The sequence below is a fragment of the Diachasmimorpha longicaudata genome, chromosome 7, assembly GCF_034640455.1.
Source record: "Diachasmimorpha longicaudata isolate KC_UGA_2023 chromosome 7, iyDiaLong2, whole genome shotgun sequence".
Taxonomy (NCBI): Eukaryota; Metazoa; Arthropoda; class Insecta; order Hymenoptera; family Braconidae; genus Diachasmimorpha; species Diachasmimorpha longicaudata.
The window spans coordinates 9,829,582-9,856,312 of NC_087231.1; the positions used below are offsets into that span (position 1 = coordinate 9,829,582).

The 26,731-nt window shown below is 38.2% G+C and overlaps 1 protein-coding gene across 5 annotated transcripts in view; it reads left to right on the forward strand.

Annotated features, from left to right (window-relative positions):
* Positions 1-25,530, forward strand: part of LOC135164171 (trinucleotide repeat-containing gene 6C protein) — a 30,857-nt gene extending 5,327 nt beyond the window's left edge. The window contains exons 1-10 of one of the 5 annotated variants that reach the window (XM_064124248.1): positions 1,187-1,337; positions 2,853-3,015; positions 3,136-3,313; positions 3,635-7,560; positions 7,906-8,097; positions 8,999-9,169; positions 9,875-10,651; positions 10,801-11,024; positions 11,135-11,540; positions 11,625-25,530. In XM_064124248.1, the coding sequence (XP_063980318.1) occupies positions 2,947-3,015; positions 3,136-3,313; positions 3,635-7,560; positions 7,906-8,097; positions 8,999-9,169; positions 9,875-10,651; positions 10,801-11,024; positions 11,135-11,540; positions 11,625-11,966 (6,285 nt within the window). In that variant the 5' untranslated portion in view covers positions 1,187-1,337; positions 2,853-2,946 and the 3' untranslated portion in view covers positions 11,967-25,530. Of the gene's footprint in view, positions 1-1,186; positions 1,338-1,406; positions 1,792-2,852; positions 3,016-3,135; positions 3,314-3,634; positions 7,561-7,905; positions 8,098-8,998; positions 9,170-9,874; positions 10,652-10,800; positions 11,025-11,134; positions 11,541-11,624 lie in introns of those variants that run through there. The other 4 variants (XM_064124252.1, XM_064124250.1, XM_064124249.1 and 1 more) reach the window with 4 other exon arrangements.
* Positions 25,531-26,731: the final 1,201 nt, after the last annotated feature.

Sequence of the window (26,731 nt, forward strand, 5' to 3'; positions counted from 1 at the left end):
GACCTGACCGTCGCACCATTCTCGTCGTATATACCTTTCTTGTACATACAGATGTCTACATATATGTAACTGACAGATCAATAATTTCCGATACCGGTGGTGAGCCTCTCGGAGGCAATGTCGCGACGCCCTGACGACGCTTTCGACCCTCTGCAACTGGTCGTGAGGATAAAAAGGTATTTTCAGTCTGAATGAACGACTGGAAGTGCCGTAAAATGATAAGGCACTGCTAAGAGACTAGTACAGAAGGGAGAAATACTAGCAATAAGTATTGCGAATTTATTAGCCACCCGAGTGAAAATTATGTTTAGGCCACCCTCAGGCACTGAATATTGAACGCTTTCATCTTGCATTTTCCACGGGGGCAGCGATAATTAGTATCAATTAACCCGACATTTGCAGCTTGGATGCAAAACTTTTGAAGGTCAATGCGTAGCCAGATCGATGGAATCGATGGAGCCCCGGCTAAGCACATTTCCTTCAGCATTAGTGGTATAACAAGGGAGAAGTGCGGGATATTCACGGAGTTTGTCTCTGTCCCTCCACGACGAGAGGAGAATTCAGCCGGTGGAAGAGATACCAAAGGGGATTCTGGGTCTCCCCCCGGAGTTTATGTGTTACCGTGGTGGAGGGGTAGCTGCGATTTTGCGATCCCTTGACAAGACAACAAGACGACGGGGAGAGAGGAGAGTTGCCCGATTGTTGGTGGAAAAAAGAGAGAGTCATGGTGTGTGCGCGTGAGCGTAAACTCAACAGGAACGATTTAGGCAGTGGCAAAAGAGGGGAAAAGAGAGAAAAAGGAAGGACTGTATCGGGTGTAGGGGAGAGGTGAGCAAATGGAAATGTACAAAAGAGAAACATCAAGAGAGGGAAGGATGTCTACGATGTGGAGTCGGTCTGAGGGAGATATCTGGCGATGGTGGCGGGTGGGGAAGAGGGCGAAGACTAGTGGCTAAGACGATTGGTTGACACAGGGGAGAGAGAACCACCGACAGCGCCACGGTGGTCGGCAATGGCGACCGCGTTCTCTCGTTCGTGAATGGAGCACGTCCAATATTGAAACGTGAACGTGGCCTCGCGCGTGCACCAAAAGTAATAGCCCTACCCCCTTCCCTCACTTTACCTCCACCGCTGCGCTCGGGCAACTTCTCTCCCCCTCCCTCTCCCACCGCACTACGGGACACAAGATACGAAGTGTTGTTCGTGTGTACCCGAACGGGAGACGGTACGCTCGTGAGAATAACCAACTACACTAGCGCGAGTACGAAGTTTTCGGTATTCCGCGCTAGCCAAATAGCTCCGTGCGGACTGTGTGCTCTTTCTCTGGGGCCGTAAGCGTAAGTTATTTTGTTTAAAAGGAGAGAAATAATTTTTTTAATTTTTTTTTACTAAATTCACGAATTGGGGCGTCTCATGGGGTGGGCTGAACAGTGAGTCTTTACGGGAATATTGTGGCGTCGGATTATTTCGTTTCGAGGGGATTTATTTGTAGATGTGAGTTCATACTTTGGAGTGGTGTTTTGTGATACCAGTGCTTGTGCGTGCAAGGAATATCATCTCGATATCTCTGTTGGCCCGGAGTTGATTATTTCGCCTCCGCTGTTTTTTTTTCTTTTTGGATTTTCCAATAATTTTTATCTTCACATCTGAGGTTTATTAGCTGGGGCTTCGGGTGTCGTCTTCACACGCCACGCAGGCATTCACGACGTTTTTATATTGTGATATAATCGCTGATGAGTGTCATTGTTCAAATCTTTTGCGTATCGAGCTCCGAGATTTTCAGATTTCAAGGTTTAGTTTTTTAAAATTTATTTATTCATTTGTTAAATTTTTTCGTGAAGGGGAGAGGAGTTCTGCGTCTTCTTTTGCGTTTCGTTTGGAATCCCTGGCTGACCTTTCGAAAATACGATGACTACGGGGCCACACTCTGTGTTAGATGGTGCACGGAGGGGAAAGGGGCTTTAGAGGGGGAGAGGAACGGAGAGTAGAGTATAGTAAAGTTCTGCGAAGAATTTGTTTTCACTGTTGTAATGAGTGCATGGGTCTCTCTGTGCGCTGGAAAATGTAAAGTGGGATGCGATCTACCGTTGTTCAATTCACTCCCCTTTATTTTCTCTCCCTCGGTTCACGTCTTCCTCATTTTCTCTCTCTCTCCCTCCCTCCCTCTCCCCCTTTCTCCTTCTATTCTCCTCTGTACGTCGGTAATTTGTGATTTTTGCGGGATTAAAGAATTGAATCAAGTGCTTCGACGCCTTGAAAACTCCCCAGTTTTGCTTCACTCTTTATTTTCACAAATCGATACTCATGGATTGCTCATGGCATGCTTGTGTGCGAGCAAGGTTTCCATCCTGGATATTTGCCATGTCGTTTTTTTTTTTTCTACCGTTTCTCCTCTCATTTCTGCCATCGTTGATTATCTCCGATGATTGCTGGCGATATGGGTGTTTGTATGGGGTTTAATTTGTCTCTAGTACCAGCGTGGAAATAGTGTCAAGCTCTTTACTTCTGCCTTTAACAAATGATCGGGACGTTCTTTTTCACGGTTCGTCGCGTAGAAATGCCAATACAACTTCGATGGCAATCTTATCTCGGAACGAAAAAAAAAATAATTATCTAGGCCTTTCCCTAACACCTTAGTCGCTTGGTACAGGTGGAAGAGGGGAATTTTGTCACGTAGAACAAAGTTTTTTAGTCAGGTGACCCGGGTAATTATCCACAATTTCTACAAGACCCTAATGGACTTTTGGATGATGCTGAGTGACTCGATGGGTTGATGAGATTGAGGAAATCTTCCGCTGGAAATCCATTGATAATTCCTACTCAATTTAATCAATTATTTTCGTTGATTACAGATCCCTATTGGCATGGAGCTGGGAGCGCACTGATAGTGATAGTCTATGAGATCTTGGTTTCTATGCATTGCCTGCCAAAGAAGAACTGAGCCCAATGTTTCCACACAATTCTAGTTCACATGAGATTTCTACCGAAACAAATGCCTTCGTACAAAATTCCAAGGTGAGAGGATAATGCTGAAATCTTTGGAGTTTAGTGATGCAATAAAATGCAATAAAATCTAATTATAGTTGGTTGTCTTCAATGTCTTTTTTTTTTCTTATTGTTCTTTATTTTTTGCAGGGGGATGTAGTAGTATTAGAGGAAAGCAGTCTGAGTGGGGCGCGGGAAGGGGAACGACCAGAGCATGCTAGGTACTGTGATATCGAATTCATAAACAGCAGCATGATGGCAGCACCTACCAGCCACCCCAAAGCTACCGCCGCCAATGACTTCTTAACCGTCCTGCCACGCCAATCTGGTGAGTTTACATTTTTATTATTTTATTGATAATTATTTATGGCAGATTGAGAGATGTGAGAGATGGGGCTGAAATAATCAGGTGGTCAGTTTCACTCGGAATAGTGGAGGTCTGCATTTTTGAAATAGAGACTTGGCTTGAAAATATTATTTTACAGCGGTACTTTATTTTTGCATTCAGAATGTAAGAATTTTTCAATGCGCACTATAAAAAAAAATTTAATAAATTATACATAGATTGATAGCTCTGGAATGTTAGGTATAATAAGTGGAGAAAAAATGAACAAGAATTTGAAGAGGTTGCAATGGGGTGATGTTGCAGGTGAGCTCAGCTTTGCCGATGGAGGTGAGGCCTGCCAGTCAGTGGCACCAGAAACCACAAAAAATCCAACAAATCACCTTCTAACCTATGATAATAATGATAAAATAAATAACCACAACAATGCAGAACATAATCATCACAAGTACAGAAAGCAAAATACACCGGGCTCGCTTGGTAAACTGGGCAGCTCAGCCGATAACTCTAAGTCTACGTGTAAGCTGTTAAGTGATAATAAGGATAGCTTTAGCGTTATAAGCATTAGGGTACTAATGTTAAGTGTACGTTTAAATGATACGATAGGCGTTGATTGTTGTACCGCTGGGGTACCTAGCCTAGTTAGGATACCCAAGTCTGATTGCCCCCAGCGGCTGCTTTATCGCGCCAACCTTGTCGACAATTACTCCTTACTAGGGTCCCGCCTTCACCACGGCGAAAACAATAACGTTAAGGCTAATATTAGGATGATAAGTAATAATAACTCAAAGTCTGTGATATTGCTCAGCTCAAAAAGTTACGGTGACTATTACAATCTAGATGTTACTGGCGATGCATTCGTTGGTATTAACGCTGTTGGAATCCCGGTTATTTTAGTTAATAATGATACGATTAACGGTAACCGATTAAATCGTGTTAATACAATTGGTAATATATCATCAGTAGTTACCAGTAATATGATTGGTGGAATTAAAGACATTGGCCTTTACAATTCAAAAATTGTCAATCAAACGTCAAATGTCCAGGATTGCAATCAGAGTATTTGTAATATGATGAAGTACGCTTCCCAATTATCTCACGATTTTAATGACAACGGGAATAAATCGGTATTGCTGTATCGTGCTCACAAATTAACGGCTATGAATAATGCCAGTTCTTCCATTACGCTTATCGTTTCCAAAAACGAATTCACCGACCACGTTATTGATAATTTACAATCTCTCATTGATGATGATAATCTCACTCAAGTCCGAGCATTGTCTCCTGTTACTTCTCAATATTATCAACAATTACTGTCGCACGTCACCGTTAACAAGCTGACGCAACGCATATGTGTTCCATTATTGATTAAGAGTAAGGGTTACGATAAAAACAACAACGTTGCTAATAATAGTGATTATTGTAACATTATTGATGATACTGAAGGGTCTGATGAAATGATATTTCATCGTGTTAATCACAATATTTATTGCGATAAAGTCGATGATAATACTACGATGAATGTTAATGGTAACAATAATCCAGATGTTATCGATGACATTGTTAACGTCGCTGTGTGCTACAAGACTAGTTGTATAATGACTACTAATGTTAGTATGTTAGGGTCTCAAAATGATGGTATTAGCCGTACCGAAGCAACAATATTTACTGTTGGTGCTCTTTCATTTCAGGATAACGATAAGTCTAACAAGCCTCTAAATGATAGTTATAAGATTAATAAGTATCAAGTGTCTACTAAGATTGGTCTTGAATCTAACTCTAACATTAAGTCAGTATCTAAGTTTATGCTGTCGGTTAAGTACAGCGATAAGTCTGAAACGTCTCATCAAGCTCGACATGACGTGTCTGATGTACAGCGAGTTAAACGTGTCAGATCATCTGTCAACATTCCTACACTTACTACCTGCGAGCCTACGATGACGCTTAAAAGCCAATCAGCCACCGTCACATCCCAAACTGAAACAGTACCTGTTATATCTCGTGTCGTTATCGAGAATATATCCAAGTGCGTGAGCCCAACAATATTCACCACTCAGAATCAGTCAATCAATTCCTCAAACAATTTCAACGAGCAAATATCCAACATTGAGATGAACTCGACGATTTATAACGAACAAGTGAATGAATATATCAACGAACGTGATAATGCTGATGCAAGGCCATTAACTCGTAATTGGGCAAGACTGATCGCATACGTTCGTGCTCTCATTCCTGCTTGTCATGAGGCGTACAAAAACAACGAGAGCAACTGCGAAAGCCAACGTAATGAGCTCAAGAAGGTCCTGCACAGTTTATTCGGTGACAGTACGATTAAACATACTCAGAGTGATCCAATTAATGACTACAAAAAACGCTGGGGTATACCGATTATTCTATCCCTAGCTGGTGGTGGTGAGAGTTCACTTAACACCGGTGGTGGTACTAATTGGGGCTCAGCTCAAGCAACAACACCAAATAACAACAATCCCAATTCATCGGGCTGGGGTGCTACACCCGGTAATGTCCCACCACCATCATCAAACTGGGGTACAACAAATGTCAATCGTCCAGTCACTGGTAATCCAAATCAAAATCAGAATCAAGGACCACCGGGAAATCAAACAAACTCATCAGCTGTGAATAAAGCCAACAATCCAAATGTAGCAGCCAACTCGCAAACTGGACCACCAACATCTCAGCCAGCTAATCCAACTCAACAAAATCCAAATGGCCCTTGGCCCCAGGGAAAACCCAACAACTCAGTAGGGCCAGGATCTAATCAGTCAGCTTCTAATAATAACGGAAATAACGTCCAGCAGACACCACCATCTGGTGGCCCACCGGGTACCAATGCTAATAATAATCAGAGCAATTCCCCGCAGAGCAGTGCAGCATCGACAAACAGCAGCAGCGGCACTACCCCACCAACTATGGCCCCAAATCCATCAACGAAACTTCAATTGGAGCAACTCAATACCATGAGAGAAGCCCTTTTCAGTCAGGACGGCTGGGGCTGTCAGCATGTGAATCAGGATACCAATTGGGATGTGCCAGCATCGCCAGAGCCAATCATGAATAAAGACGGTGTTCCCATGTGGAAGCCGCCGGTGAACAATGGTACTGATTTGTGGGAGGCTAATCTGCGCAATGGAGGCCAACCACCACCACCACAACAAGCGAAAACACCCTGGGGTCACACACCATCGACAAACATTGGTGGTACATGGGGTGAAGACGACGAGACCGCTGATTCATCCAATATGTGGACAGGTGCACCAACACCCACTCAACCAAACACACCTCAATGGGCAGGTGCCACTGGCAATCAGACGGCATCAAACTGGGGAGACCCGAGGATTGATCCACGTGATCCGAGAGACATCAGATCCGTTGATCCACGAGAGATGCGGGACCCACGAGATCATCGCATGTCCATGGATCCTAGGGAGCATCTGCGTCCCATGGACCCCATGGCAAGAGATCCAAGAATGGCGGATATGCGTGGAGATATTCGAGGAGGTGTTTCCGGACGTTTGAATGGAGCCAGTGCTGACGCTATGTGGGGACAACCACCAGGACCACCGCATCATCAGATGGGTCATCAACATCCTTCAGGACCGCCTGCTAAGATGCTCAACGCATCCAGTATGAATCAGTGGGCAGCACCACCACCAAAAGAGATGATGCCTGGCAAACCCTCCGGCTGGGAGGAACCCTCACCACCAGCCCAACGCAGAAATGTACCGAATTACGACGATGGGACGAGCCTCTGGGGTAATCCAGCTGCTAATCAGCGACCAATGACTGGGAGTAAAGTGTCCCACTGGAAAGACATACCTTCGCAAAATTTGGGAAGGGGAGGAATGCAGTGCCCACCTGGAATGCCACAGAATCGCATGCCTGGTCAGCCGATGAAACCAGATGTTGGAGGGCCTATGTGGGGACATCCAGGAGCACCTGGTGGTCGCAATGGATCGTGGGGTGAGGGACCGCACGAGACTACCAACTGGGATGAGCCTAAAACTCCTGCTTCGTGGAACGAACCACCACTCAATCCTGCCTCTTGGGGCGGGCCTCCTGGGCACAAGTCTAAGGCCATGGTGCCTACTGGCAGTTGGGGAGAGGCTGATATGGAGCCACCTAGCTGGGGACACCCCAGCAAACCAGCACTCACTAAGGAATTTATTTGGAATAGCAGGGAGTTCCGCTATCTTTGTGATTTGGGATACAAGGTAATTAAAGTTATTTTCGATTTGTACATCTGTGATGGAAGGCAATGGAATTTACCATCGAAGTAATAATTGGATTCAAGTCTTTTCATCGTCAAGCCATTATTTTTTCTCACTACGTAATTTTTTATATTGTCAATACCAAATTTAATTATATAAAAATATTGGTCTCGCTAAATAGCTGTCTGACAACAATATAAATTGAATAATCCAATTGTTATACTGATGATAAATTGGACTGCCGCAGGAGTAAGAATAAGGCTAATCTAGAAAATTTCGTTGGAAATTTCGGGAAAATAGTGACCAAATATTTCATTAAAATTTTGTTCCTTCACTGGAAAAATTTAGAAGGAAGATGTGGAAACAGCTCTCAGAAAGCGTGACATGAATCGCGACGAAGCCCTCGAGCTCCTTCAACTACGTTCACTAGACTGGCGTCGTCATGATGCCCCATCCGGTTACGATCCAACTAACCCATCATCCATGTCTAGTGCATATCCAAAATTCAGTCACGTTGCTCAGCAAATGTCCTTCCCACAGGTGAGTTGGTTCATTAAATCTGTATGTACTTGAACATATTTCCCATGTGTACACTTTTACCGGAGAGATTTCAAGAGTTAAGCATTGATCCCTGGGTACGGTGGAAACTTTAATTTTGAGTGGATAACGCTGAATAACATGAGATACAAAAATGGTTGTGTGTCAGTGGAGAGTTTAGGTGTTACCTTTGTATCTCTATTGATGCCAAAATTTCTTGCATTTGAGAGAACAGTAACTAGTTTGCTAGCGTAAGACTATTATCATTGGGGTTGGTGCTCTTCTGGTGAAGGTGGTTAACAGGTAATCAGATGCATTAGCGAATACAGCCAGTCATTTTGGTAGTTGGCTTTTTCGGGTGATTTTTTTTACCAATTCTACTTTTTGAAAGTTTTTTTCCCACGGAAAAATTTATTAAAAAATATATATAACTCGGGCCAATTCAATGGATTCTCCATATGCGTGAAGAATACATAAAAAAATATATGAGACATGAATTTAATTTTTTAAATAAATTAGGCCCAATTCACGACAATTTTCTATATATTTCACAAAACAAGTTTTTCCGAATGGCTCCTTGCAAAATCTGAATAGTGAGACTTTTTGGAGTGGGGGAAATGCCTAATGCGGACCATTTGAACCGGACGGTAGGTTTATCGACTATATGAAGAGAAAAATGATGAAGTTACTAGATTTCGACGGAACATCAATGTTCCAAATTACCGCAATTCCCCCACGACTCTCAAAGTCCAAAAAACAGTCCTTTGATCTTCTCCCCCGACTTCTGGGTGTATTCGCTCGCAATCCTGGCCATCCCGAGAATGAAGATCTAAAAAAAAAAAAATAGAAAAATGGAAGGTGGATAGGTAAGGTAGTTGGGGTACAAGGGTGTTATGTAACGCAGGGCGAGTGCTTGGGTGTGCGGCCTAGCGGGGCAGCAAGTGGCAGCGTAAGTGGTTCGGTGGCCAGTGCCAGCCTCTTGAAGCTCCAGCAGCAGCAACAGCAACAGGCGGCAGTACAAATGCAACCACCACCACAGCAAAACACCAATCCTCCGCAGCCGCCTTTTAACCAGGTGACAATACCTGACGAACAGCACACGCATATGCGCGCATATAGTCCCAACGTTGTTTTTTTTTCTTTCGATAATTTCTTTGCTCTCCTCTCTACCGCTTGGAACGAAAAAAAAAATAATTTCTCCATTGGCTTTAGTATGGTTTTTTGTTTTACCTGTGCAGTTGTTTTATCCTGATTTATTTTCCATTCATTATGGTTCATTTGCATGACAATTATGCTTCATATACTGTTAAATTCTACCCATGCAGTATGGGCAAGACAAACTATTGTTAAATAATTGGGGTGCCAACAGTTGATGTACCGTAAGTAAACCCGCTATGAGAAAGTTATTCACATTAATGCGGACGCCGTAGTCAAAGTCTGCGCTTCAGATTTAGCACATTCCAATGTTTATTATTATAGCACAAATGAAATTTGCAGTCGACAGTTCGGTCAAATCGGTAATTTAGGAAAGCTGAACAGATTGGTGTCCGAATTAATAGGGCAGTGATAAAAGACTCTTGGCGACCATTCAGAATTGATTCCGAGTTCTGCAATAGGTTACTAAAATACAAGGAAAATTCTGAATGGCCTTCTTTTATCATTTATTTTCTGAAAAAATACCAACTTACCTGAATTACAGGAAAATTTCGTGCACTGGTCAGTTGGCCCCCTAGTCCATCGTGCACAGTAGATAATGAATAAACCAATTAATTCTGTTTAGGCGTCGAAAACACCACAAAACCCCCCGAGCGCCCAGCAACTACGAATGCTCGTCCAGCAGATACAACTAGCCGTCCAGGAGGGCTATCTCAATCAGCAGATACTAAATCAACCCCTGGCCCCGCACACCTTGATTCTGCTGAATCAATTGCTCCAACAAATCAAAATTCTCCAGCAGCTACTCCAGCATCATTCATTACAGAGTTCGGTCAAGATAAACAGCCAGACTGTTCTACAAATCAGTGTTCAGATAACAAAGACGAAGCAACAAATTGCTAATCTTCAGAATCAAATAGCTGTTCAACAGGCAACGTACATGAAACAACAGGCACAACAGCAACAACAGCATCCCATACCTTCCCAATCGTCCGATTATTACAAGACTTCGGTTCACGATCCAATGTCAGCTATTCAAAACAGTTTTAGCGATTTAACAATGAACAAAGAGCCACCAGTGTGTCAGCAACAGTCGAGATTGAATCAATGGAAGCTTCCCTCAATCGACAAAGACGTTGACATTACTGGTAATGAATTTTCACGTGCACCGGGAACAACGAGCAAACCACCCCAGGCACCAGGCGGCTTGAGCCATACACACAGCAGTCCAAACATGAATCCACTGCTGGGACAGGCTGATGGCACATGGTCAACGAGACTCGGTGACAGTGGATGGCCAGATGCTGGTAACAATGATGCAACTGATGGAAAGGATTGGCAGCCAGGCAGCGCTGCATTCACTGATCTAGTCCCCGAGTTCGAGCCTGGCAAACCATGGAAGGTAATCACACCCCAGTTTACTCGATTAATTGTCTTGTTGTTTTTTCTCTTCATATTTCTTTTCCAAATTATTCTCACGCCCTTGTGTGCACCTCTTGGTGTATGGGACGTGAGACTGCATCAGTAGTTGCCTATATTTGGTCTTTTTAGGGCACTCAGATGAAGAACATCGAGGATGATCCCAGTATTACTCCAGGCTCAGTTGTCAGATCATTGTCACTAGCTGCCATCAAGGATCCTGATACGATATTTTCGTCGAGCTCCAAGACATCACCACCACCTCAGTCACAAAATGTTGACACCTCAATTCCTAGTCTGAGTAACTCTACGTGGAGTTTTAATCCACCTGCAACGACACCCAGCGCATTCTCAAGGTAATTTATTATTTGGGATAGTTGGAGAGGAGTTGAAAAAACAGAAAAATTCATTCAATTGTCATTTGAAAGAGATTTTAAATAAAAAGTAATATCTCCTTCGCTTTTAGCTCTAAAAATACCTGGACAGACTCAGCACCACCCCCAACCGCAGTAACATCCGAACTTTGGGGTGCACCAATGAACAAAGCTCGTCAGGGTCCACCACCTGGACTCAGCAGCAAAGGTGTAGGAAATACAAGCAATGGCTGGGCTGGACTAGGTGGAGTTAGTCGGCCTTCCAGTTCATGGGGTCTCCAATCAGGTGGTGGAGGCGCTGGTGGTGGCGGAGGTGGCAGCAATGCCGGATGGCTTGTTGGTGGTACATGGTTATTACTCAAGAATCTGACACCCCAGATCGATGGCTCGACATTAAAAACACTGTGCATGCAGCACGGACCTGTTCAAGATTTTCGTCTGTACCTGAATCATGGAATTGCACTTACTAAATACTCTTCACGAGATGAGTCTAGCAAGGTAAGTAAAACTTCAAGAATTTCAATATCTTGATGATGAGAGGATTTTCGAAATGATTGATAACACTCGCGTTTATGTTTTTAGGCTCAAGGTGCTCTAAACAATTGTGTCCTCGGTAACACTACAATATTCGCCGAATCTCCAGCAGACAGCGAGGTTCACACCCTTCTCCAGCAGTTGAGCCACGGTGGTCAGCAGCAGACAAGCAGCTCTGGGGGCAGTGGCTGGGGTCTACGGCCCTCCAATAAAGCAGGACCACCACCCGACACCTGGGGCGGCAGCTCCAGTCAGCTTTGGGGCGCTCCACCCACCACAAACTCCCTCTGGAGCAACTCTGGAATTGACAGCGGTGAAGCGCAAAGGACAACACCAAGCTCCCTCAACTCGTACTTACCCGGAGATCTTCTGGGAGGTGAGTCGATGTAGAGCGGAAAAACCGGGCATCGAGTTCAACGGCCCATGACGTTTAGCCAGTGTTAATAGGCTCTTGTGACGATTAAAAGCCATCAGGCATCAATAATCAATCTTCATCGATCGTAAATAATGAAACTAAAGTTCGAGCTCGTCAACGCCAGCAAAACTTGTTTCGTTCTTATTTATCTTCCTGACTTTATTTAGCCTTCGTAATAGGGACAAAAATGAAATACAATAAACTGAATGAATAATTGCCTACTTAGCAAAATCACTTAGGTATTTCAATGAAAATTGTTAAAATAAAAACGGCAGCGCGACATCCGAGCACACATTGACGCTAGAATTTGAATGATTATAAATGTCGATTGAGTCTTCTCGAAAATGTCAATTAACGTTAATGATAATGATGATTATCGGAACGAGTTACTTAATAAAAAGACAAACAAAATAATTTAGAAATTTAACAATGAAACAAACAAACAATTCTCGTGCCCGTATGGTCACAATGAATGGAGAACAGCCAAACGATCTTACTGCGATAAACCAACAAATGATAAAAAAAAATTAAAAACCACAGTAAATTAAACTGAGAGACACAATGTTTCAAGTAAAGATACGGAAAATAAAGTTTAATCATTTGATAATATCCGACCGGTTATCTCGAAGACCATCGAATCGGGTTCAAGTGCGCATGAACATCAGCTCCTCCTCCCCCCTTACCACCAACTCCAATGGAAGCTCTCTGTCGCACCCAAACACAGATAGTTGTGAGTTGAGCTAGGATTTTTATCAACAAAACTTTTGACATGAATTACGGAATTGCGATGAAAGATAAGAGAATAAAACGAGCAGAACCACTTGATTACCTCAATTCTTGTAACTCTCGCGCACAATCATGCGACTGTGTTACACGACGATAATTTTCAAAAGGAACTAAGAGAACAATTATGTCAGTAAAAAATTTAGAAACATGTATTTCAACCCAGTTTCCGTAATTCAGTCTGAATCATTGCAGAATAAGAGCAAAACAAATACACAAATAATTAAAAACGTAAAGTAAAGTAAACCCAAGGCCAAAGGTCTCTGATCGTGTCGGGGAGTGTTCCATTTTTTGCTGGACAGTTTGAAGACTGCAGCGAGTATCAAACTTAGACTGTACCAATCTAATCAAAAGAATGAAATCTTAAAAAAAAAATAATGAAAAAATAAAAAATAAAGCATTGACGTCGCTGCCCGCCGTCCTGCCGAGAGTTAAGTGGGAAAATATGTAGAACGAATATCGCAAAACACTGAAAATCAAGGGGAAATACATTTTTAAATAATACGGGCTGGCCGGGCAACGACACAACGATACCAAATGTTATCGCAATAACGTAAATTTTATTCTATATTAAATCTAAATGCCACCTGTCGTGCCAATGTCCAGTGTGTCTCTGTACCATTTATTAATGTAGAGTTTAAAAAACGATTGACGAAGCGAAAAAAAACGAGAAAAGGACAAAAAAAAACAAAACTTATTATAAATAGTATAATTAATAATTAAATAAAGATATCGCATGAGGGAGTTGAGAATAGGGAAACAACAAAATCACATTTTAATTCGAGTCAAGTCGTGGTGGCATTAAGTACTGGCCGGTATTAGCGTTATGCCTCCTTGTGATAACGAATAACTGTGGGGAACGATCGGGGGTGGGCACATTTTCACGGCAACTGTCTCATTAACGGCCATTTCCTCGTAAGCAGAGTGGAAAAAAAATTTTAATTAAACAAAAAAAAGTGAAAAAAAACGTTGTTTAAAGTTTAAAAAGAGACAAATTGAAGATGAATGAAGGAGAAAACTCGTGAGAGCTATGAGACCACCAACAAATGGTTGGTTAGCATGAACAAGTTTTTTTTCCAACGTCGAAGGTACCTGATGGACTGAAAACCAAACGACGACCGAGCAAAAATATAAAAAAAAATGGATAGTACCCTTTTTTTTTTCAATTTATCTGCGAGCTTTTTCCTTTAATAATCGACAATGGAAAACGAATGGCATCGCGTAGCGCAATAATTGAGGATTGATTACAATGAGTAATAACGTAAATATAAATGTAACATTGAAATCAACAATCAACATTAACCGAGAGAACGTAAATAAAAATAATATGTATAAACGGGAGAAACACTCTTGACGTATGTGAATTTGCGCGAATAAATTAACGGGTCACGAACATTAACAAGAGTGAATTAACATCGCACTGACGATAATTTTCCGAGTGACCCGCTGACCTAGGAGAGAAACTACATAATTATAAAGTTAACTGTAAACCTCGGAATATCTATAAGCGAATTTTAATGTTTAAGAATTGAGAGATAGAAACATTCATGATAATAGCAAGTTGTAAGATGTTTACGGAATAGAGTGACTGCGGAAAAAAGATTATATGACGTGGGTGGGTTTTTTTGGGGGGGAAGGGAGGGATGATGACAACACGAAAACACGCTTATCTAACAATACAACGTCGACGTAAATGGTTTCTTTATATACATATGTAAATTTATAATGGGTAACATATTGCACACGAATTCGTGAGAATGAGAAATAAAATAATCATGTTTTACTTAATTGATAGGCCGAGTGTATGATTAGGTGGGGGAATTTAAAAGACGAGCGTACTAACTCCTAGAGGCCCATGGACGCGTAATAATCATTATTTAACTGCAATTATTTTGTTTCCCAATTTTTTTCCCATTTTGTTGAAATGATGGTGGTAAGAATATTTCAATGTTAATGCCCTGGTATTCAACGGACGTAGACTTAAGGATTTATCGAAGGGATAAGTGTTTTAGTCGGTATTTAAGGTGTGAGGTATGTATAGTTGCCCGGTCGAGGCGCGATTTATTGACGGGTAAAGATTTTATTATCGCATTAGATCGAAATTACGTAGTGCTGAAGGACAAAACATAACGACTCTGAATTTATTAGTCAGAATTGTTCCTCTTACTTGGCATTTAACTTCGGGCTGTCGTGAATTTTTAATCACCAATTCAATTTTTTTTCTTATTTTATGTATCGCCTATCGGTTTGATATTGCGGGAGACAATTATTGTGTTCGTAGAGGAAAAATTTTCCGGTGGAAGAGATTAATGGTTTAAAAACTGAACGATTCGAATAAGTCATTGATAAATTCAACGAGAAAGAGAGCGAAAGATAATTAATATTAATAACCCGGATTAAAGAAGAAAATGAATATTTCGTTTTTCCAAGTATTCCATCACGTGGCGATTTAAACGTGTAGCTAATGTAATATTATATCGAACCGAATCAAAGAAATGACGAAGTTTAAGTGACGTTTTTCTCGGAGCTGTAGAAAGACAATTTCTTGTGATAATAATATTGAATTTAGATTAAAAACACTTAGGGTCTCTTTTTGTGAATCAATCTTACGGACATTTCAAGTGTGGGGACGCCAGAGGGGTGTCATAATTAGAATAAAGAGGCTACGGGAAAGATGAGTGTGGAGGGTAGCAGTCGCCTTTCTATATCACCCCGGGGGAATAACGGCGCATAAATGGAATTTAAAAAAACACGAAAAAAAAACAAAAAAATACTACAATAACCTAGGTGTAACTTATTGCGTTTTGCCGCGCACGCAGTCCCCCCTTGATAGATACACACGTAACATAATGAATAAATATATAGAGTTTAATTTTAGTACCAATAGCAAAAAAGATAATTCACAATTTTCAATAATATATATGTAAATATATATATTTATGAAGAGCTGTTAGCCTACCATACGTATTGTTTAAGCCGATTATCAATAGTCCGGGAGGAGGGGAGGGGGGGGGGATAATAGGAGTGGTTTATCGCTGAATTACCAATTACGTGGTCCACAGAGTTATTAATTAATCTCCCAAAAATTTCATTTGAAAATTTCGAGAATCACAAAATCCGAAGACTCAACTCGTTGGAGCAAACGATCACATCGTTGACATCGCTCTTTCTCTTTCTCTATTCATAGGAGAAAGTTTAAACGATTGTAATGATAATTGAAGTGCATCGAATTTATCGCACAACCTTTACTGCTCGTCCATTAATCTTTAAGAATCAATGTCCTTCCTGTTGTCAATGTCCGCTTGCTCTCTCTGTCTCTCTCTTTTTCCTCCCTCCATTTCTTTATTTCCAAGTTAACTTCGATTTTATTTCGCTCTTAGGATTACAGCACTGAGCTTTTTATGTATTTTTGGAAGACAAGAAAAAATAACGTGCCTGCCCCCCCCCCCCCTTCTGTGAAACCGCAAAAATAAATTCTCAACAACGATGCGGATACAATCATGACAAGAAGATATTTTAATGTTAGAGAACATTTGTTCATTTTTATTCTGATGATAACGTTTGTTATTAATCTCGAGAAAGAGCGATTTACGATCATTCATATGCTTGACGAGTCCCTTATTTTCATCTCGATACCAAAAATAAAATTGAACTGTTGAGTGAACTTTTATTCTCATTGAAGGTGGAAGTGATTAATTGAGGTAGATCGCGAGAATCACGACAGCGAGACAAAATTATAATACGAAGTGATTAAAACTCAAGAGCCTCGGTCGTATCGCGGACGGGTTATATGCGTTTTTATTTATTTATTTTCTTTCTTGGAACAATCCCGACGGAACAGAACGATTATTTTCTAGTACATTAGGATTACGATAAGGAAAAAACACCTGCAATGTGATATTCTCGTGTCTTGTCCGACGAGAGACGTTGTTCTAAGGATATAGTTGACATTTGCGTGTAATTTTAGGGGAAAAATGAATTGAAAATTGAAAAAAACATCAATTAATTGTAATAATCAGCAGATGAAGACGATCACGCCTCTCTTCGCGGGAGGAAGTGATGTAGGTCATAAGGGAAAAAAGAAAACAAAAAAAAATTAATAAAATATGAGAAACAAACAAAAAAAATAATGTTCGAAAGGTGCGAGTATGTGATAAGACTTTCTCGGGAGTGATAAGGCGTGAGTGTGTGAACGGTTGACGTTTGTTATACATTAAGGAAGTATCATTGTCGTGGCTCAAAGATGAATATTGCGGTTTTCCCCCTCATATAATACATCTATTCCCCCTTCTACATATATTTTTTGTTGCTCTTTATCTCCGATTGTAGGTTTTTTGGTTAAAAAAAACGAGTGTCTTATATTATTACTATTATTAATTATAAATTATTATTATTATATATTATATTTTTTGGTGTACCGGGTATTTCTTCCGGCGAATTTCATTAGTGTCGCCTTCGATAGTCTGTAGGATCTGATTTTCTATGCCATTTTAGTTAGTAAGGGTTTTTTTGCTATTTTGGTTTTAACATTTTTTTTTATCATTATTATGTAGCGTTACGTTTGAAGAAAATTAATTAGCAGTCGGAGAAATCTGACATCGCCATTATTGACCTCTTTCGACGAAACTTTACAAAGTCACAAATCATTATTTTATTTTTCTCCTCCTTGTTGACTATTATTTTTTTATAATTTAATTGGCTGAATAAATTCCCCACCGCTTTTTCAACACATTGAATGTCGGATTATTCTCATGATCAAAGTCAATGTATCTGGTTCGCTCGGCGAGGTGCGCGCAAATTATTTCAATGTGCACAAAAGAGGGTAGAGAAAGATAAAAGCCCAGATGAAGTAATATTTTATTTTGTAAAGAATTGTTTCGGCCAAATATAAATCTGCTCACTAAAACAAATGCATTTAGTTTAGAATTAAGAGATGAGAAAATACATCAAAGTCACAATTGGCACTTGATATTCTTGGATTTAAGTTTATTTCTCGTGAGTAATGAATCCAAAAGAGGCTATTCTACTAATTATTCCTTGTCGATAATTCCTTAATTTATTCGAAAAAAAAAGAGTCAAGTAAAAGGTGTGACTATTGTCGAATCGGCCGTTAAGTCTCGTACCTGAAAAACAAATTGAGAATTCAAATGTCTGTAGGTGTCGAATTCTTACCAATTTCATTCTCAATTCCGTTAGCTGTCGGTATGGAGTCGGACTAGTCGAGCAGTGTGAAGGAAGAATAAAAATCTATCCACAAAATCATTAGTAAAAAAAATCATGAATCATTGCACACGGTTCCCCACGGCACGCGGATTGCGCTTCGTTCCTAGTAATACTTTTGCCTATAATTTAATCTCTGAAGCTCTGCATTAAGCCTAAAAAAATCACAACCAATGAATTATAAATGCAGGGCGGGTCGGTTCGCGTTAACGTTCACTATTAACGCCAGTATCAATCTGTGATCTTCTTGACGATCCATACGTTTTAGCATCGTGAGCTTCTGAGAACGCTAAATTCATTAATTAATCTCTTAAATTACTAAATATAATATCATTGAGAGAACAAATCCCTCGTAAATCGCACTTATTCCACAGCTCGAAGATAAAGCGAATGAAAGGAACAATGATTGAGCAAATAGAAGAAACTATATCAAAAGTAAATGTAGCAGCTGCACTATTAATAAATAGGGTTTAATCTTTGTTTGAGTTTAAAACACAACTGTCATCGCTGTCACAACTATCGCTGTAATAGCCATTGTCCGCTCCTACCCAATAATTCAAAAAAATTGTTGAATTGAAGAAAAAAATCCTATCAATTTATTGTTGCATACCACTATGATTATCGTTAATTGTTATATCAACAATCTACTACTCGAAGCGATATTTAAATAACTGAATTTATGGTGAAACGTATTTGTAATATACTCGTAAAGCAAAAAGCCTTATATGTATCTCAATATTTTTTTTTTATTTTCAATTTTTATCATCTATTAGTTATTCTTGTTTCTCGTTGTAATCATTCGATTTATTTAATATTGAAAACAAAAAAAAGTGAATATGTTACAAATGTGGATTTTGAGGAAGTAAACAGAAAGGGATCTCGTATTTTACTCGATCAACGATTCATCCATTTCCATAGTGGATTAAGAATTCGTGATGAAAGCAATTATTAAATGAATAAATATGAAAAGAAACTGAAAAAATACGGAGCGTTTCTCTGAGAGCGAGTATTCATTCGAATCTACCTCGAAAGTTTTTTTCCTCGTCGAGGCTGTTCAATTATAGGACTTGTTTTTCTTTTTTCAATTCCATTATATTTTTTTCTGTCTAAAGCAGGCGTTCAATGAGGCACACTGCATTCTGTGATTAATAAAAATGAGAGAAAAATCAAGAATAATCACCTGAAGTCGATGAATTTCTTCTTGATATAGTCACAATGATTTTGTGAATGAGATAATTCTCTCATTTTTATCAATTGCACAATCCACTGAATGGATATTCCTGGATTTAATTCTGCTGTGTGATCGATGGGTTTGATGGAATCAATCATTTAGTGCCACATTAATTGAAAGAAATAACTATGAGCCTTGCATTAGGGTACGTCGACTAGTCGGATTAAACGGTTGTCACTTATTTAAAAAAACAAGTACAGAATGTCATTGATTTTTTTTGTTTTTTCATTGTTTCGTTATTAATTAGTTGTATGACCGACGGCCGATTGATTCAGTTCAAATTAAGTATTACACGTGTGAGATACAACCTAATTAAACAGATGAAGGAGAAAATATATATGTGGACATAAAAAATAATGATGAAAATGTAAAGAGAGCGAAAGAGATAAGTGTGGATGCGCATGCATATTAGATATTAAGTGTAAACAACACACATGTAAGGGTATTTATTTATAGACAAGGAGAAATGTGACAATTTAATATCGGTAATGATAAGCATTGAAAACAAAAAAAGCAAAAAAATAATACTAATGATACAGTTTATAAATAAATTATAACATGAAAAAAAAGTTACAGATTAATCTATCACTGATTGAAGGGAAAAACAAATTTGTAATGAGAAATTCAAGTGTTCATCCATCGTGCGAGTGCAACAGATGCATACACAACACGTAAACAAACACCTTTTGCTTCGCACCCTCAGAAACTATGTCTCACTCTACATATAATTTTGGAAAACAATAATTTCACATTATTACTCCTTTACTCTCATTTGCGTGACGAGGCTCTACACTTACGTCCGTTAATAGTATTCAAAAAACGATGACTAAGATTTAATGAGGATAATTAGGCCGTTTGGTGATTTTCCAAGGGGCGAAGCGTGTTCATTCCAGTCGAGCGTTAACGTTTAACACTCAAAAGTGAAAGAAAAATTAATTAAATGTGAGATAACAAGCGTGCGACATGATAATAAGCCCCAGTTATATTAACGGCGCATAGCCGAAGAAATTGAAAGATCAATTTGTCTCCACACATCTCATATTGACGTATCAATGTGCATCAACAATTGTTTGATGTACAGTATGTCTGTACGTATCAGTACGTATTTATCAAAAAATACTAGAACGACGAATAAATTGATTTTTCAATTTGCAAACTCAATGTTTCGATAGATTGTCGAGAATTAGCGAGATGATTTACGGCGACCGAGGGCGGGGGGGTCAGAGAAATGGACAAAAATAAGAGATAAAAATCGAGAAGAAGGAGATAGGGAACTCTCATCGCATAATCCTTCTCATCACTGCTCATTCGAAGCCAAAAAATAAAGCAAAAAATAATGAAAAAAATGCCTACGAGGGATCAATGTAATTTGAAAAAAATAATAATAATAATAATATCAATAAGAACATATTTTTAGAGTATATTCTAACACGGAGGATCTTTCATAAATGCGTGGTAATTACAGTGGGCTTACTACTTAAATGTCGTCCCTGTTATCCTAGAATAAACTGAGAAAATAAATAAAAATAATTGAAAAAAAAAATGCAGACGCAATTGCCGTTCGATCTCTACGGGCCATTTATTTTATTTCACTCTACTCTCGCTTGCTTTCAGTGTCAATCGACGTTACATATACATTCTTTAACGTCATAAATAATACAAGGATAATATAATGTATAACTTGCACAGGATGAGGGATGTTATTCGCCTGAAATCCCCATGATGGTAATTAGGTAGGAAAAATCAGTCGATTATAAGACGACATTAACGAGTCTAAAAAGTAATTCTATTTAATTAATGGTATATCAAATGTATGAATATTAAATATCTATACTGCTACTTATCGTAATGAAAAAAAAACGAAGCCCAAAAGAGCACGATTATTTTCAGCGTATTGAGGACTCCCAGGTCTTATCCACATTACTCCCTTTTCATTTTTTCCTCTGTCATAGGTTCTAACCGATTTAAATAATCATATAATGGGGTAAATAAAAGAACGAATCATATTCATTGAATGTCCACAAGGCTCCTAGGTTAGCTGTCGTAATAAGTGGATCAGAAGGAAAAAGTGAAAAGCGTAAAAAAACATTTAAATTTAACAAAATGTGTGACGCTGTGTTTTTTTTTCGTGGAGGCGTTTCTCTGTTGCTCGTGACTAAGCAAAGAATTTATTAAGTAAATGAATGAAATTGTCATTGACTCTTCCATTAATTAGAGTCCAATTTCGGACATTGAAGCACAAATGAAATAAGTTTTTAATTATAAAATTGAAAAGATGAATTTGAGGGGAATGGTGAAACTCAATTGCTCCGATATACGCTTAATTGTGTTGCCAATCGTATTGTTATGAGACATTTTTATTCATTAGCTAATGGATTAATGTAATTTCAGTGAATTATTTTTCATGTGGATTTCTTTGCGCTATTTAGCATTGGAATAATTATTATGTCTTGCTGTGGTTCAATAGTTTTTTCTCTGAGTAGCTATTTCACGTGTCAAATTAGCTTTATTTGTTCCTCCCACGAATTTAATGAGAGATCAACTTCATAAAAACTTGATCATTAAAGACCAAAAAAGTAAAAAGAACAGTGAAATAAAAATTTTCGATCGTTTACGTAGAAAAAAATTTAATGGAATTTTATGATTGAAGTCGGCCATTTGCATTGAATTTTTTTGTACGTCTCCATAAAGATCAAATGAAAGTACTAATAATCTCCGGGTAACATCCGGCCAGTAATGCACGTAATTGACCAATAAACAATTTCAAGACAAAACGATGTGACAAATTACCGTGCAAAAATGAATGGAGCGGGGAGGAGAGTAATCGAAAAACCAAAAGATGCGTTACGAGAACACTTCGTAAATTCCATGTTTCAGTGCCTAATACACGATAGTCTGTAATTCTTCTAATCAGCGGTGAATCAGTACGTTGAAGCCCACGAGAAATAAAAACATTTTTTGAATTTTTTCCTCGAAGAAGAGAGTTGCAGTAACAAATCCGCGAAATTAGCATCTTCCAAATGAAAACTGATTAGCTTTTCCCATCATTCGGATCGATTAGCGAAAGGAGTCAGATGCCTGGCACGCCTGAATCTAGTCCTAGGAGAAAAACAAGAAAATAATTATTTAAATTAACTAAAAATAAATTCCAGGTAATGTGAAACAAAAGGAAAATTGAAAAAATGAAAGCGATGATTCTGTGAGTGATGATAAACGATTAATTAGATTAGTATAGATATGAACAAGTGCCCTTACATCAAGTCTCCCCAGCCCATTAATAATTCCTGACGCGTAATGAATTCAACCGAGTCCCTCCGAGGCAATCCGAAGGCTCTCTATCCCTTCCTCTTTCCAGGAGCAAATTTAATAGGAGTCCCCTCTTTCCATTGATTTTTTCCTGTTTTACAAAAACATTTGACATTAATCAAAAGTGAGACAGCTCGTTCGGAGGACTATAATTTCAGTAAAATATCGTGGGACGCTGTTGTTACAATAATTCTTTAAATAAAACGTATTAAACGGGGGTTTACTTATGGGCGAGCAAAATTACCAATTAACTCTAAAAAAAAGAATGGAAGAACGTGTCACGGGGCCCTCCCCCTCAGTCATACACAGCGCGATGTAAAATCGATTGAATTGAAACCATGAGACAATGAAAACGAGGAAAAACAAACGATGCTAATGAGAAAGAAAAATGAAACACAGTGTTGTATGACATACATATAATAAAGTGAAAAAAAATGAATTTATTTATACAAAAAAAAATAACGATAATATAAAAAGTATATTTAACCGATGATCTATTGAATAATTAATTATTGAATATTATTACTGTGAGTATAATATTATGCCAATTAAATAAACGCGAGTATTAACAATTATTAAACAACAAAAAAGTAAAGTATCTCCTAAGTTTAATAAAAAAAAAACACTCTCAATAGGGAGTCTCTATGTGAACTGTGTTGTGAGCACTAGGCTATTTCTCTTTTGTAGTTAACTAGATTTTTAACGACATAGAAATTAAAATTTTTGCGCTGACAAGTGGTAAATACGTGCGTACGTGGACGGTATTCAATGGCTAAAAACGAATGAATTAAAATTAATGAAATGATGCCACACGTCCATGTACGTACTATTTTATTATTTATACGTTTTAATATAAGTTTATTGATTATCAAACACGTGAAGAGCATAAATATCCTCGCATAAACGTAACACGTGTCTTAGAAGTAATCATGGACAATTTTGAAAAAAAAAAAAAAAACAAGAAAAATAAACATTGAGAACACGTGGTGCCAAGTGGAGCTCGGAGATGAATTCGATGATTTTTAACTGAATACGTTCCAGAAAAACTGTTATCTCAATTTGTTCCGGAGGGGCAATATCTATTTTCAACTGTTCCAGTGACAATCCTCTCGGTATTAAAATGAAAAATTTGATTTTCGTCTGGTTGTTGTAACGCATTGCGTTGGATTCTAGAATTATTAAAATTCACTCGACACGTCTGAACTAAGTTTTAACTGGTCAATACCCGCGCGCTCGCCAAATGCTCATTAAACTCGGAGGACCTTAAATTTAAGACTGTTCATTTTTAAGCCATAGAACTGATATTAAAGATGAGAGAGGGATGATGAGTGTGAATGATCCCGGGGGAGGATGAGTTATGGAATATGTTGTGGTTGTTTCAATCGAGTCAATGCAAATATAACGTTTTACACGAACGAGGGATTCTCTATACTTAAAGCGGATGGTTAAAAGCATACATAGTTAACGAGAATATATATATATATATATTTTTATTTACTTGATGTATAAGAGTGGGTGATTATCGGGGGGTGAGGAAACTACAGAGGGACAGAGAGAGAGGGGGCTAGTATTTTGTGTGCTTCTTATTATTTTTTTTTTTTTGTCATATCATGTCTTCATAGGAAGAGCATATTCATTGCAGAATTGAATTTATAAATAATTAATAAATTTTCTCTTGGTAACAAAACACCCACTCGCCTTTCGGTGGAACACCAATTTCTCGTGCAATCGTAGGATTAATGATATCTTTAGCTTTTAAACGACATAAAACTCTCTTTAGGCTGTACTATTTGTCGCGTGGGTTGTCCCTCAATTGCTCGACTCAAATTGAGAATAAATTGTTTTCATTTTTGGGAGGAGATAATTGAGATCTCAATGCCCCTTCCCATTAGTTTGGACGCGATCGTAATAGTTTTTTTTTTAAATAGTTTTTTCCCAGTTTGGTTCATGAGGATTTTAGTCTTGCGGTGGAACAGTTGAAAACGGCTGATGATGAACGATAATTATGTGGTAATGCTCTCCAGAACACTTTAAAACATGGCCTTAATATACTTATCATAGACATATTATAATTCGTACGTAATTTTTACGTCTAGCTGACTGTAAAAAATGATGAAAATGTCGTTTATCCATCGATTGATTATGGCGTTGAAATTGAAAGAAATTTTAACTAATTTAATGCCGATAAAAATTGATGAAAACGGTATTGTTGTCATCAACAGAATATGAACATAAAAGGGAATCTGAAAATTTAAAAAATTCTTGACAAAGAAAGTCCAAAAATGCAGCGAGCATTGATAATCTCAAAAATATCAGTATATCATTAACAATTATTGTCCTGCGTAAGTGAATATTGTATTTTAAATCCCAATGATTTATTATGTTAATTTGAGAATGTTTTTTTCGAGTGGAATGATGATCGGGTCGCACTCATGTACATTCACAATTATTTTCCAAGTAAAAAACCACTCACACTGAAACACCATAGAGTAAAAATGAAAACTGCATACAGTTGTGTCTGCGCAAAGGCTGTGCGCATTTTTTTATTATTATTTAAAAACTGAGGGTTCAGCCGCTCAAGAGGATCTGCTCAGTGTGATTATCAAGTCTAAAATCGAGCAAAATTATTGACCATATTGATGGGAGAGAGGATTAACTTTAAGAAAACAAAGAACATAAGAGTTAACAACGAAAAAACATATCGCAAAGAGCAGATGTCCTCGCGATCGCCTGTAACGTTTCCCCAAAATGTCTTTATTTTCCTTCATTTCCTCCTTAAAAAGAAAGAAAAAAAAAAAACAAGAGTATCAAGCAGCTGTACCTAAGTAGTGTAACGATACCTATTTCATTATTATTATTATTGCTCTATTATTGCTAATACATTATTATGAATTATTATTATTATTATTATTATTATTATTATTATTATTATATATATTATGAGATGAATAAAAAGAAGATGAAAAATGAATGAAAATGTACACCAGGGTACAAGAAAATCTCTTCGTTTCTTTGATTTATTGATTTGCTATTTTTATTTTTTTTTCCATCCCAGACAGGTTTATTATTTAATAAATCAGAAAGTGTGAGAGCAATTGAGGCTGCTGAATTGATAGCGCTGATCCTAGTGACCATCCGGCAAAATATTTCACGAACAATAATATTAACGTATGGTAGCTGTCGATCATCTCCTTCGAATAAAACTTATCGTAATAAAAAAATTAATTAATTGAGGATTACACATAACATTGCACAGATACATATGGATTAACAATTAAGATAAAAAGTGTAAGTATACTTGCATAGATCATTCAATAGATGATAAGTCACATAACGGACATGCATATATTATTATATGAATATATGACGTATATTACTACTAAACAGTAAATTAAGAAAAAAATACAAAAATAATGATACATATAAAATGATGAATATATATTTTTGAGGGATGAAGCTGTAGAGCATTTAGGACAACGCTCTCGTGTTGAAGATTGAATGAATCTTCCGAGAACACTTCATACAAATGACATAAAAATTCATAAAATAATGTCTGTGAATCTTTTCGAAATACGTATAAACAACCGTGTAATTAATAATTTATGAATGCAGGAGCAATTTAGATAACGATGAATGTCAGAGGATAAGTTAAAAATTTTCGCTGAACATTAGGGAGGCGAGGTTTAATGAATTTTTATTTGAAAAGTGTATGAAAACTGTTTAGGAGAAAGGGTTTTTTGAATTCTTTGCTGAATAGCGAACTAAAATCTCAAGGAGATAACGACTAATGAGCAAATCTTCCGTGTTTCGTGTCAGTAGGGATCTAGTATCGAGGATAATTGAATGAGTTCAATTAATTAATGTGTAGCCAATTGAATAAAGGACGAATGTGCTGTAGACGAGTCAACACAAAGTTCACGTTTACTGACAAATGTCTACCCGTGGATTAACAATAAATATTATACGTAGAATTGTAATCGATGCATTATGTAACTGTCTATGTGGTTGAAATCAACAAGTGTTGGCTTGTCAGGCTGCCTTGAGGGTTCAAATGACAATGCTCCACGACCTTTCAACACTTACAAGTGTATTAAAAAAATAATAATAATAATAACGCAATCATATGTGTCTTCATCTGCGATCAAATTCAACTCGTTTGTTTTTGTAATACGACTATTTACGTAGGACTCTAGGGGCGCA